The sequence below is a fragment of the Hylobates moloch genome, unplaced genomic scaffold (genome assembly GCF_009828535.3).
Source record: "Hylobates moloch isolate HMO894 unplaced genomic scaffold, HMol_V3 SCAFFOLD_56, whole genome shotgun sequence".
NCBI lineage: Eukaryota > Metazoa > Chordata > Mammalia > Primates > Hylobatidae > Hylobates > Hylobates moloch.
The window spans coordinates 221,326-235,859 of record NW_026652331.1 but is presented as its reverse complement, the minus strand read 5'-3'; the positions used below and the strand labels follow the sequence as shown (position 1 = coordinate 235,859).

Genomic DNA, 14,534 nt, shown 5'->3' with positions numbered 1-14,534 from the left:
TGCTTCACAAACATAACTCACTGCTCCTTAAATTGCAACCTGTCACATATGTCCTTCCCAACCTCTAGGATCCACATTAATATAACCAAATACATTTGCCCACATACAAAAGAAATTGTCATGGTGCCATTTACAATGCTAATTCCTAAATAAGGAAATATTCTAAATGGCAGAAAATTAAGCTTAATTCTATAACTTACAATAAATAATTATAAAAAGGTCACTAACATAATAGCTAGATATCACTTAAAATCTCAGAAGGCATTTAATATAATTCCTCTAATGCCATAGCTACTAACGCATCTGTAACTAAATTATTTCAAGAGAAGTTCCACCATCCTTGAATTATACTAATCTACAAAAAAAGAATTCTCAATATTTGCATTTCTACTATGGCAAAAATTTTTCTTAAAGATTCAGTACCCAAGTGTTTGACATCTTATTGTCAAAAAGAATGTCCCCAAACTTGTATAATCAGAATTTTCAAAATGAAAGAAAAGCCTCTGTCACTGTTCAATTTGCCAGAGCAACAATGAGAGCTTTCCAGTTACCATGGCAAAATCACTTTCCATACATATATCTCTGTTCTGTAGCTCAGACTGCCAGAAACCATTTAATTTAGTTAAATGCCTGCAACTGTGGCTAATGATAAATGAAGCTTGTATAAAAAGAAAACTTTTTACATTAGCATGTACAAATTTCCAGGAGTCAGAGTGTATGTTATTGCCTTTTATTCAGTACACTTTAAAAGTGTCTGAAGTACTGTGAACACTGGCAGACAGTTATTTCCACTGTTCCCTATACCACAGGTGGGCTGCCTTCACAATCATGATTTTAACACAGTTAAGACTATCAAATGAGCTCTAATTTAAGGAGACATTAAACACATACACTCACTTTGCCATGCCACAGATTTTTCAGTTGAGGTAGCAACATTTCTTCTTTCACGGAAATAGCTTAAAAAACAAGAGAAAATATTTATGAATGGAAATATTTATGATATTTATGAGTAAAATTAAAATTATTAGAAAATATTATGAGAAAATATTTATGATTTATATTTAAGGATTTATTAGAGATATACATTCTTTTGGGTAGAAAAAACAATATTCAGAAATTAATTCTGACTTGAAAAAAGCTGAATAGCCAAATTCCACAAATGTATTTTTCTACTTAGACTTTTAAAGGAAGAAATTTTCTTTGCAAAGGACATTTTGTACAAGCGTTTGCTACTCACATCTATAATTTACAAAAGTAAACATATTTTTCCAATGCTAATATGCACATAAAGTAATTTCAAAACTGCTAGTCATATCTCTGAAACAGATTTACTAACTAGATGTCAGTATTTGTGTAGCTTTTTGTCTTTAGCTTTATAATACAGAGTCAAAAATGTGTCTGGCTCTGTAGACACAATATGAAAATACACACAAGATCTTTCAAAGATCTTACAGTTTCAGGAGGAAGATATTACAGGGCAATTATTTAGAATACAACATGATAACAGCAGTAGCAGAGGTAAACATTGTAGAAGCAGAGGGTAATGAAGGCCTTCTATCATATAACAGAGTTCTCTTTTCCATCTAAAAAATGGAAAAATAACTTTTAAAAAGAAGAACAAAACTGGCAGATTTATACTATACAATTTCAATATTTAATCTAAAACTACAGTAATCCAATCATTGTGCCATTGCTGAAAGTACAGACATATAAATCAATGGAATTGAATAGAAAGTCCACATACACAGTCCCACACAACTTTGGTCCATTGATTTAAGAAAAAAGTTCCGAAGAAATGTGGTGGAAAAAGAATAGCCCTTTCAACAAATGTTGCTGGAACTGGATATCTCAATGATTAAAAGAAATGAATGTCGACTTTTGCTTCATATCATGCACAAAAATTAACTCAAAGTGGAGTTGGGACCCAAATGTTTAATGCTACAACTCTAGAAATTCTGAAAAATATGAGAGAAAAATCATTGTAACATCTGAGTAGGCAAAGATTCCTAAATAGAATAAAAAACTAAAACCCTAAAAAACATTGAAATTTAGTCTTTACCAAAATTTAAAATTTATAATGTCAAGTACTAGTGACAAGTGATTTGCCCAAACCAAAAAAAGGACTCTTACAATCCAGTAATAAGAAATACAACTCAATTTTAAAATGGGTTAACCTGCCATGGTGGTGTTCACCTCTGGTCCCAGCAACTCAGGGGGCTGAGGTGGGAGGACTGCTTGAGCCCAGGAGGCGGAGCCCTGCAGTGACCCATGATCGTGCCACTGCACTCCAGCCAGGGCAACAAAGCAAGACTTTGTCTCAAAAAAACAAAAACAAAGCACACACACAAGAACAAAAAAGAACCAGCATGGGCAATATAGAGAGACCCTGTCTCTACAAAAATAAATAATAATAAATGCTATTTTTTTTAAGCCTGGGCACAGTGGTTCATGCCTATTATCACAACATTTTGGGAGGCCAAGGTGGGCAGATTTCTTGTGTAAGTACACTCCATGATGTTTGCAAAATGATGAAATTGCCTAACAACCTATTTCTCAGAATGTATCCCTGTCATTAAACTATGCATGACTGTGTTTCTTATGTCTTGCTTCTTTTGCTCAGCATGATGATTTTTGAGACTTATTTAGATTATTATCTAAAGGAGTTTGAAACCAGCTTGGGCAACATAATGAAACCCCATCTCTACAAAAAAAAAAGAAATACGAAAATTAGCTAGGGGTGGTGGTGCATGCCTGTAGTCCCAGATACTTGGGAGGCTGAGGTGGGATGATTACTTCAGCCCAGGAGGTTGAGGCTGCAGTGAGTCATGACTGCATCACTGCACTCCAGCCTGCACAATAGAACAAGACCCTGTCTCAAAAAATAAATAAAATAAACAAAATGGAAAAATGCAAATAGTTGTATCACAAAATATATGAATGTGTGATACCACCACATACACATTAAAATAGCTAAAATGAAGGATGTTGATATCAAGTGTTGGAGAATATGTGGAATAATTAGAACATTTAAATACTGCTGGCAGCAAATAAACAAACAAACAAACAAATAAATACCGCTGGCAGGAATGTAAAAGGGTGTATCCATTTTGGAAAATTGCTTGTATTTTCTTATAAAAATAAACATTCACCAAACTTCAAGGCCCAGCTATTACAATCCTACCAATAATATTGAAAATATATGTTCACAGAAAGACCTGTATACAAATGGTCACAGGAGCTTTATTCTCAATAATGAAAAACTTGAAAAAACCCAAATAGACATCAAGAAGTAAATGATAAACAAATAGTGGTGTATGGATCCAAGAGACTACTACCCAGCTGAAAGAAAAAAAAACTACTAATAAAAAACAATAATCTAAATAAATCTCAAAAATCATCATGCTGAGCAAAAGAAGCAAGACATAAGAAATACAGTCATGCATGGTTTAATGACAGGGATACATTCTGAGAAATAGGTTGTTAGGCAATTTCATCATTTTGCAAACATCATGGAGTGTACTTACATAAACCTAGATGGTACAGCCTACTTCACACATAGGTTACGTGGTATAGCCATTATATTCTTACAGGACCAATGTCATATCTGTGGTCCATCACTGACAAAAACATCATTGCGTGGTGCAGGACTGCATATTCTATCTTATTCTATATGAGCATGTGAAACAGGGATGGACTGTATAAGAAACTAAGAAACTCTTAGAAGTAACAGAACTGCTCTGTTTCTTGTTTATGGTAAAAATTTCATAGGTTTACATATCTTTCACAACTCATCAAATTACATGCTGTAAGGGATTATAATTTATTATATATATTTTTTGACCTCAAAAGGAGTTGTTTCAGAATGAATTCAGCAGCCAAGCATGGTGGCTCACACCTGTAATCCAAGCACTGGGAAACAGAGGTGGGCAGATCACCGGAGGCCTGGAGTTTGAGACCAGCCTGGCCAACATGGAGAAACCCCATCTCTACTAAAAACATGAAACTTAGCTGAGCATGGTGGCGCGTGACTGTGATCCCAGCTACTTGGGGTAGCTGAGGCAGGAGAATCTCCTGAACCCGGGAGGCGGAGGTTGCAGTGAGCCAGGATCACGCCACTGCACACCAGGCTGGGTGGCAGAGTGAGACAGGGTCTCAAAAATAAATAAATAAAATACAAAATACAAAAATAAAAATAAAAATGATTTTAGCAAACTTACTAATAGGGTTGACATATAAGTATCAATTCCATCCCCAAATATCAATAAACAAAATGAAACATTAAAATGGTGCCATATAGTATAAGGGCATTAAAAAACTACCAAAACCTAGAATTAAATCTAGCAAAAGATTTGCAAGAACTCAACTGGAAAACATTACCAAGAAAATCAGAAAAAAATCTAATAAAATTTTAAAAATATGAAATACTAGATATTACAAATATGACAATACCCCCTATATGAATCTGTAGAGTCAATGCAATCCTAATCAAAAGAGTTACTGGAAAGGGGGTGTGTGAGATTTAACAAACTGATGCTAAAATACATGTGAAAAACAAAGGACCAATAATGACAAATTTTTAAAGAGTACAGTGAGAAGACATACTCTACCAGGTTTCATGATTTATTATACAGCTGTAGTAATTAAAACACCGTATTACTGATAAAAAGGATAATAGACTATTGAACTAGGATTAAGAACCCACTTAAAGAGACCCAGTTACGTGGATGGAGCTGGAGGTCATTTTCCTTAGCAAACTAATGCAGGAACAGAAAACCGAATAGCACATGTTCTCCCTTGTAAGTAAGAGCTTAATGATGAGAACATATGAGCACAAAAGAGGGAACAACAGACACTGTGGCCTACTAGAAGGGGAGAAGTGAGAGGAAGCAGAGGATCAGAAAAAATAAGTATTGGGTACTAGGCTTAGCACCTGTGACACAAGTTTATTTATATAACAACCCAGCATATGTACCCTGAAACTAAAATATTAAAAAAAAAAGAACAGAGATCCAATTGCATTTAAGCCAAAGACATCAACCTATAGCAATGAGGAAAGTATGGTCTTTTGAAAGACTAGAGCACCTGTACATCTATACGGAAGCAAATGAAAATTTACTCCTACCTCAGACAATACACAGAAACCAATTCAAGACAGATTATAAATCCCAGTGTAATAGGCCAAACAATAAAGCTAGAAGATAAAAATAGAAGATTTTCATGTGTCCTAAGACATAACAGTTTTAACTCTAAAGGAAAGTGCACATAAATTTGACTAAATTAAAATGAAGAACTCTTACTCATTAAAAAGTCACCATTAAGGAATATAAAAACAATATGCAGAGGCAGAAGATATATTGTACAAGGGGTTTATACCCACAGTTTATCAGTAACTCTTAAGAATAAATAACACTTAAGGAACACACAAAAAATGCAATTTCAAACAACCAAAACCAAAATAGGTGAAAGATCTGAAAAGGCACCACACCAAAAAGATATAAATGTAGCAAAAGGTCAATAAACAAGCACATAAGGTGTTCAATCTCATTAGTTATCATGAAATGCAAGTGTAAACAACAATAAAATAACACTACACGTGTATCTACATGGCTAACAAAAAACACACAAATGTTGAGGGTATGAAACAAGAGGAATGCACATACACTGTTGATGGTAATGCAAATTCATACAACTACTTTATAAGAACCATTTTGCATTATCTACAAAAATGGAAAATATACATATCCCATGACACAGCAATCCTACTCCTAGATCTGTATTCAACAGCCATGCATACAAATATGCCTCAAGAATAACCACCCAAATATATGTCAATGGGCAAATGGAGAAACAAATTGGAGATTCACACAAAGAAACACTATTCAGCAATAAAAACAATCTGACATGCAACAACACAGACACATCTCAAAAACATCATACTGAATAAAGATGTCAGATACAAAAGATGACCTGCTGTGTGATTCCATTTATATAAAATTCCCAAACAGGCAAAACTAACTAATAGTGAAATCTACAGGTGCCTGATTCAGGAAGTAGGGAATTTACTGCAAATGGTCACAAGAGAATTTTGGGAAAAGTGGAGATGAGTGATGGAAATGTTCTAAATCTTAATTGTTATAGTGGTCACATAAGCATGTATATACTGAAAATTAGTCCATTTTATATGTAAATTATGTCTAAGTTGATTTATATGTGTATACACATATTTACACTATATGCATGTATATATATATACACACATGCACCTACAAATAAATATACACATAAAATATTGGATAAGGTGGAAAATATGAAATATCTAACAAAATTAAGAATGGATATTATAGCATATTCATACAATAAAATACTATACAGCAGTAAAAATGAACAAACTATAACCACAGGCACAAACATGAATGATTCTCAAAGTTAAGCAAAATGAGCTAGACTAAAAATATACTCACTATAAGACTGCAATTTTTTTAAGATCACAAAATGCGCAAAGCTATACTGTTTGGGTCATACCTAAAAGGTAAAACCTTTTTTAAAAGCATCCTTTATTTGTTCATTATCTCCAGATTCTTGATACTTTTATAAAGCTGTAATTGTTTCCTGACATTTGTATACTACTAACGCAAGTACTTACTACTGATTGGAACCCTCGAGTGGAGCAGTACTCAAATTTTGAACGTCTTTGGTAACTTGCACTAGTAATTAATATCACTGCTTCTTACTGAGCATTTACAATATGCCAGATAGGTCCCAGATTTTTACATATAGGCACACGTGTGTGTGTGTGTGTGTGTGTGTAGTCATCCCCTCCATGTTTTGATCAATGACTGAACATATGACAGTGATCCAATAAGAACATAATGAGAATGAAAAATTCCTATTGCCTAGTGACATTGTAGCCATTGCAACACCACAGTACAACACATTATTCATGTTTGTGGTGATGCTGGTGCAAGCAAATCCACTGCACTGCCAGTCATATAAAAGTATAGTTCATAAAATCATGCACAGTACATAATACTTGATAATAAGTGATCATTTCACTGGGTCATATATTTACTATACTTTTTTATTTTAGAGTATATTTCTTCCACTTATTTTTTTTTTAAGATAACTGTGAAATAGCCTCAGTCAGGTCTTTCAAGTTGTATTCCAGGAGAAGGCATTGTTATCATAGGTGATGACAGCTCCATGCATGCAACTGTCCTTGAAGACCTTCCAGAAGATGGGAACGGGAAGAGTTGTAAATTTTATACATTTTTAAAAATTAATTAAAAATAGAAAAATGCTTATAGGATGAGGATATAAAGAATATTTTTGTGCAGCTGTACAACGTGTGTTTTAAGCTAGGTGTCACTACAAGGGAGTAGGAAGCTTGAAAAGTTAAATTAAAAAGTTATAATAAGCTAAGGTTAATTTGTCATTGAAGAAAAAGTATTGTTATAAATCTAGTGTAGCCTAAGTGTACAGGGTCTATAAAGTCTACAGTGTTGTAATGTCCTTGGCTTCAGCTTCACTCACCACTCACTGACTCACCCACAGTAAGTGCCCTATACAAGTGTACTATTTTTTATATTTACACCATATTTTTACTGTACCTTTTCTATGTTTAGATTTGTTTAAATTCACAAATATCTACTACTGTCTTACAATTTCCTACAATTCAGTACAGCAACATGCTGTACAGGTTTGTAGCCTAGGAAGAGTAGGCTCTACCATATAGCCTAGGTATGTAATAGGCTATACCATCTAGGTTTGTGTAAGTACATCCCATGATGTCCAAATAAGGACAAAAGCACCTAATGGCATATTTCTCAGAATGGGTGGCCATCATCAAAGGACTCACGCATGTGTACAAACACACACATATAGTATACAGATTTTTAAAAAATGAGAAATAAGATTATTTTCCACATTTTTAAAAGTAGGCAAAATTGGCACAGAAAGGGGTTAGGTCACTTACTCAAGTTCATACAGCTCACGAGTAACTAATCTGAGATCAAACCTAGGCAGTCTTGTTCCTTTCCCAGGACCTAAGCCACAATGCTTAACTTAAATTAAAAAAAAAAAAAGATTTTGAATATTTTAAGTATATCCATTAGTGGAATTTTTAAGCAATATTTTGTTGGTTTTACCAATAAATAAAATGTGAAGAAAAAAGTTTGTGATAATTCGTATTGATTTCCTCATTTAATATCTACCTACAAGGGATTACCAAATCTATCAACCAAGTTCAGATGAACTGCTGGAGATGAAAAATTAGCACAAATATAGGAAGCAAGTTGTTTTGAAAACTCTTGAGTAGCAACTTACATTTTCATTTATCTACTAATAAATTATCACAACCTTTCCTATATTTTAACACCTATCATGCCCAAAGCAAAAAGCAAGTGTCTTTATTTATCTACAGCTCACATTAATTCCTTGTATCAGCCCTATGAGGTAAGACTTGGTGTCCTAGTCCTACCAATAAAGGTGGGAAACTCTCCCAGCCCAAGTCCCACAGCTAAGAAGAAGAAAGCCAAGATTCAAGGTCAATTTTGTCTTTCTTTTCTACTATTTTACCACCAGTTATCCTGAAAACTGCTTTTAACTTTGAAATATAAAGCATGTTGATTTGTGAAAATTAAAAACTGAACCGTAGTCATCATCCTCTCCTGTTCTTATACTTTTATGATGTTAGCCTAGTTACTTGAAAGTTCTGAACCTGCTTTCCACATTTATTAAACGGGGAATAATCCAGGGCCTGCTGCCTAGGAGTATTATGATGATTAATGAGATGATGCTTTTACAGAGCATAAGGCAGTGGCCTGCATAATACAAAAACTCAGCAAAAAATGTTATTTTTATTACAGAAAAAAATTGTTGGTCCTCCTGGTAAACCTAATGTGTGTATTTGTTTCTTAAAGTCCTCAAAATGAACACTTCATATTTGGAATAGTGAAAAAGTGTCAACAACCTAGGAGAATAAATTATGTTTTTAAAATCAAATATTATACAACAGTTATATAAAATACATATAATGATGTGGACAAATCACAAAAGTATTAAGTGAAACACCAGACTACAAAAGAATATCATTTTCATTAATCAAAAACATCTACAACAATGCTATTGCATCTGTAGTAAAAGTACAAAAGCATGCATGAGTAGGATAAACACCAGTTTTAGAATACTGGTTACTTCTGGGCACAAAGGAAGGAGGCAGAAAAGTTAGCTGAATTCATTATTTCTCAATAAACTAAAGTCTGGCTCTACTATGGTAAGATTTTTTTTTAATCTAGATGGTATTATACGGTAACATGATATTTTGCATACTCTTATGTATGTTTGAAATTTTCCAATTTATAAATAATTTTGTCTTAATATTTTTGTTGTGGCTTTCAAACCATTTTTTAAATATGACTCATACTACAGTTTCTGACCAGGAAGCCAGAATTACTAGCTTAACTCTAAACACTGAGAAGGTACCTCCTTCTTCCTCATAAATTCCCTGAAAGTCATAACCTCATCCTCATCCTTGTATTGTACCCCTTTTTCCCTTTCCCTCAGTGCTTTGGACCAACAAACTAACCCTTGTTGAAAAAATGCCCCAAGCATCATAAACATATCCAGGTAATATATGTCATTGTTGAGGGGCTCAGAAATCTTGTCATATGTAAATGATCTTGGGAAATGAAGCATGTATATTTACAGCTTGATTTGTGGAGTTTCAGAAAAGGGAAATTCTAAAATAAAGCTTTATTTTAGTAAGTTAAAACTTATGTTCAAATGGAAATAATGTTTTAAAACCCCAAATAATAATAAAATCTAAAAATAAAACCCATATCAAAAATATCAATGATTCTGATTCACATTAACTTGCTAAATGTCTTGTTAATATTTTCCCTATGTCGATTTTATTATTTTTAAAACCCTAAATCTGAAAATAGAGGAAATCTGCAGATGTTCAATTGTGACGGGCTGACCTACTATAAACAGTCTTTGCCTGTGGAATGTAGTATGTTTGTAAGGCCTTTGAAAATACCTAAATTCTATTACTTAAATAGAGAATTAACAAATTTCTATACAAGAAAAACTATTGTTGTGAATAAAATTGTGTTCCCACCCCACAAAATTCATATGTTCAAACTCTAACCCATAATGTGACTGTATTTAAATTAGGTAAGTAATTAAAGTTAAATACAGTCATAAAGGTGGGGACCTGTTCCAACAGAACTGGTAGCCTTCTAAAAACAGAAACCAGAGATGGCTCTCTCTCAGCCTAGGAACAAAGCCCACATAAGCAGACATCAAGAAGGCCACCATCTGATAGCTAGTAGAGAGCTGTCACCAAAACCAAAGGATGCTAACACTTGATTTCAGACTTTTAGTATCCAGAACAATAAGAAAAATTTCTATTGGTTAAACTACCCAGTCTACGGTATTTCATCATGGTAGTCAGAGACAAAGACAACTATCATTGGTATCAGAATTAAAATGGTTTGTTTAAAGAACCTGAATATAAAAGAAAAGAAGGTAATGAATCACTCTGATTATAAAAGTGGGTGTTCAGCATACCTACAGGTTTTATTTTTTTAAATATTTTTAATCACTAAAGTTGCCCAGAAAAGCAGTGGCATAAAGGTTAATGTCAAAGATATCCCCTTATGAACTGTACTTACTTACTACTTTGACAAGGCAGCCAAATTAAAAAAAAAAAATTACATGCCATATGTGGAACATCATTTCACAAAATGTTAAAAATAATAAATAAATGAACAAATAAATAAAAACACAGTTCTCACAATTGATAACACACTGTGGGTCATTCTAGAGTGAAATTTAAAAAAAAAAAAAAACACACAATCATTAGGTGGCAGTTTAACACTGCCCTGAGGTTTTCATAATATCTAACTAAAACAGACAAATCTGAATTCAGAAAGCATGAGAGTGTAATTACAGCATAGACCAATAATGTGAAACTGACAATGCACAGATAATTAAGCCTCAATCTGTGAAGTTTTAAAAAACATCCTTAGGGTAAGAATGAATTATCATTACAGAACTACTGCAACACATAAGTTTACAACATCATGAATTTTTTAATCTACTAGCAAACATTTCAATTTTATACATTTTTCAAACAAGATGGATTTACAAAAAGAAATATAAATGTAATGACTTTTTAACTTAGATTATTGAGCAGATAGATACCCTCACCTTCTAACAATAAATCTACTATTTAAATTTAGATTTAATTATTTATCTATTCAATTCAAAATTTAGCAAATATTAAAATAGTCTTTTTTCATAGAATTTAAAAAGCATTTTAAAAGAAAGAAATCGAAATGTTAAGATTGCTAAATATTTTTCTACTATAATGTGAAATGTAAAATTTTCTTCAAAATGAAGGATATCCTTCTGTATATTTCTTATTCAGTGCAGTAAACAAATGCTGATTACTTTTCTGTACTTTTTGCTCATATGTATTGTTGACATTAAAATCTATAAAACAGTGTCAACCATTTTGAATGCCTATGTGAATACAGAGGAAAAATATCCAAGATTTTTATTTTTAATAGAAAGTTCAAAGAACACAGGAGACTTCAGGTTTAGATTTCAAACTTTTGAAAAGCCCTCAAGGAGTCAACACAGCACCTCAGTTTTCTAACAGTTGTACTTCCACAACAGTGCAGCTTTGCACACCATCCCTTTCCCATTACTTCTGCTTCTTCATTTGCCCTTACCCCCAAAACATTCAGAGGCACTACACCTTACAAAGAAGGCTTTGAGACCTATCCCAAGGATAATACAATTGCATGAAAGATGTATAAAAATCATTAAAGCGAGGAGGAAAAATTTACTTCCTTCAGTAGCTGTGAGATTCCTTCCTGCCTGGGGCACTAAGACGACTCTGCATAAGATCACATGACACACCTACAACTCCCATGGCAATGTGGCATCCACTTTCTGCTTGGAGGGCTCCCAGGGACTAGCAAGGCCTCCAAGTGAAGGTGATAAGGAAGGAGCTGGTGCTTGGAGCCTAGTCCTGATCTAGCTCTCAAGAGATAGTTCAAAAGATAACCTGAGGTTATCGTCCAGGCCAGCCCTCCAGGTAAAAGGAGCAGGCAGGAATTCAGGGAAGAACCCAAGTTCACAACAAAGACAAAAAATTTGATAGAGCATCAATTCTATCAGATTCTGTTGAGAGGAAGGAGGCAGGAGGGCACATGTCCAGGGACAGAAAAACAAAGAGCCCTATGTCAGGAAAACACTTCAAAGTCGACATCCACATTCCTTTGAGCAGCTGTATGAAATGTTTAGTAATTCCTTTAAAAACACAGGCCATAAAGAAATATTTTCATTTCGTATATCAAGGAATGCACTAAATATCATTTGCAGGTGTTATTACTTGACCAAAGAGAAACTCACATTACATAACCCACAGTTTGATTTAAAAAGTCATATTATAACACTTTAAAATCATGGAATTACTATTTGCAGCATAGGGAAGGCGCACAAGGAAAAACAAACAGTGAAGTCCGAAAATAATTTATTTGCTCATTTTATGATCTGAGCACCACAAAAGCATTGCTGCTATTAACTACCATAATCAAAGAAAAGAAAGGTTAGGATAGGTAATCTGGCCTAAAAATCACATGAAAAAGAAAACAGTGCTATGATATAGCTAGTACTAAATTATTTACTACTAATTTTAATGTTGTTTCCACTCTCAAAGACTCAGTCACAAATTGAATAACGAGCTTTTCATATGATACAAAGCTTACAATGGAAGGAGTTGAAAATATACCACTCCGGCACTCTTACTATTTTGAATAAAGGCATTTAATTCAAATATTGGAAAATAACAGGTGTAAAAAGAGGACTCTTGATCTTCCAGCTTCCTTAAAAGCAGAAGATGAAATTCCCCTAAAAGAAATTAACATCCTGTCCTCAAGGACAAGAAGTTGAGGCCAAAGAATTCTGTACAGGCCTTGTTATAAAAAACTTATCTTTTAAGCCTCCCCACATAATTTAGTTGGTTTTTCACAACTTACTACTCTTTTTGCAATTCATTATTTAAGCGTTTCACTCTAACTGCTTATTTGGGTCTTTATCTCTTTATGAGGATTCTCGTGCCACATAAAACTCACATTACTTGTATGAAATAAATTTGTATGCTTTTCTTCTGTTAATCTGTTTTATATCCATTTAATTCTCAGGCCCAGCTAGGACCCTAAGAAGAAAGAGGTGGAATTTTGCTGCCCGTATACAACTAAATGAGTATCAAGATTCTCTGTAAAATTCATGAAAATTAGCACAGACTGTTTGAAACTTAAATCAAATGCTTCTTATGTGAGGTGATCCTTTACAGCTCCCAAAGGGATTCAGTCCTGGCAGAGATGCAGCTTTAACATGTGTACACATAGTAAACCCTTCTGGCATGTCAAAAACATCTGCCATCTGAAGACGTCATTTTTCATTCACCTTCTTTAAATTATTCAAAATTAGCAAAATATTTTAAAGCTAAAGTGTCAAACAAAATGAGTGTCCTTTACAATCCCAATAAATAATCCAATTCTTATATAGGCAATCAACATTTTCAACAATATGTACTCAATAAGTGGTTAAGGAAGTGGGAGCTAGAGTCAGATGTACTGGTAGGAAATCCTAGTTCACTACCCATGTGATCTTGGAGAAATTAACCCAAGGCTCAGTTACCTCAAAAGTAAAATGGGGTGAACATTACCTACTCCATGTTCACATGGAGTTTGAGTGGCCCTTACATTAGATAACTCCTGCAAAATTATAAACCAAACTAGTGTTTAATAGATGACACTAGTTGTTTAATAAATGTGGTTAATACATGACACTATATTGATTTACTAGGAAATATCAGACTTTGCTACTGGCACTAGGGATGTCAAGATAAAGACAAATTAATTAGAGCCTCTGCCATCAAAACGTTTACGCTCTAATAGGAGATACTTATATTAACAGAGCCTTGTAAATGGTCATGTTTTCTCTCACAAACACTAAATTTCCACCCTTCTCTTGCAAAAACTATTTGCACTGCAATTACCAAAGGTATCTAAGGCCAAGAGAATCAGTAGCAGCCACAGATTCAAAGGGAGTAGGGGGAACAGCAGGCGTGGGGGGAGAGAGGAATCCTGCTGAAACTCCAGCGTGGATCCTGTGCAGGAAGTGTGTAAAGCATTTAGTGCCACTACAGTAACAGTCAAACTTGAACAGCCTCATGTTTCAGCAGAGAGACAAGTGTTAACTTTTAATGGTAAAAGCAACATCCTACTCCAACCCTGGAGAAAACCACAACTATTTTAGGTATAACTTTGAGATTAATAAATTCTGAAAGCTAAAGCTGATGACCTCTTTTGCTATAAATTACCTCCTCCCAAACTGTTTAGGTAATCCTCCTGTTACCTCGGGATACCAATGACTTACTACCTGAGTATAAGAACCTACACTGGTAGAGCCCCTCTTTGGGGTCCCAGAGGTCTCATCTCTAGTGAGCCTAGCTTCAT

General features: G+C 34.0%; 1 protein-coding gene across 3 annotated transcripts in view; it reads right to left on the bottom strand.

Moving 5' to 3' along the window:
• Nucleotides 1–14,534, bottom strand: part of LOC116463738 (arf-GAP with Rho-GAP domain, ANK repeat and PH domain-containing protein 2) — a 182,333-nt gene that overhangs the window by 151,657 nt on the left and 16,142 nt on the right. For all 3 annotated transcript variants that reach the window (XM_058434826.1, XM_058434827.1, XM_032146988.2), the window contains exon 3: nt 898–956. In XM_058434826.1, coding sequence (XP_058290809.1) covers nt 898–956 — 59 coding nt within the window. The remainder of the gene's footprint in view (nt 1–897; nt 957–14,534) is intronic.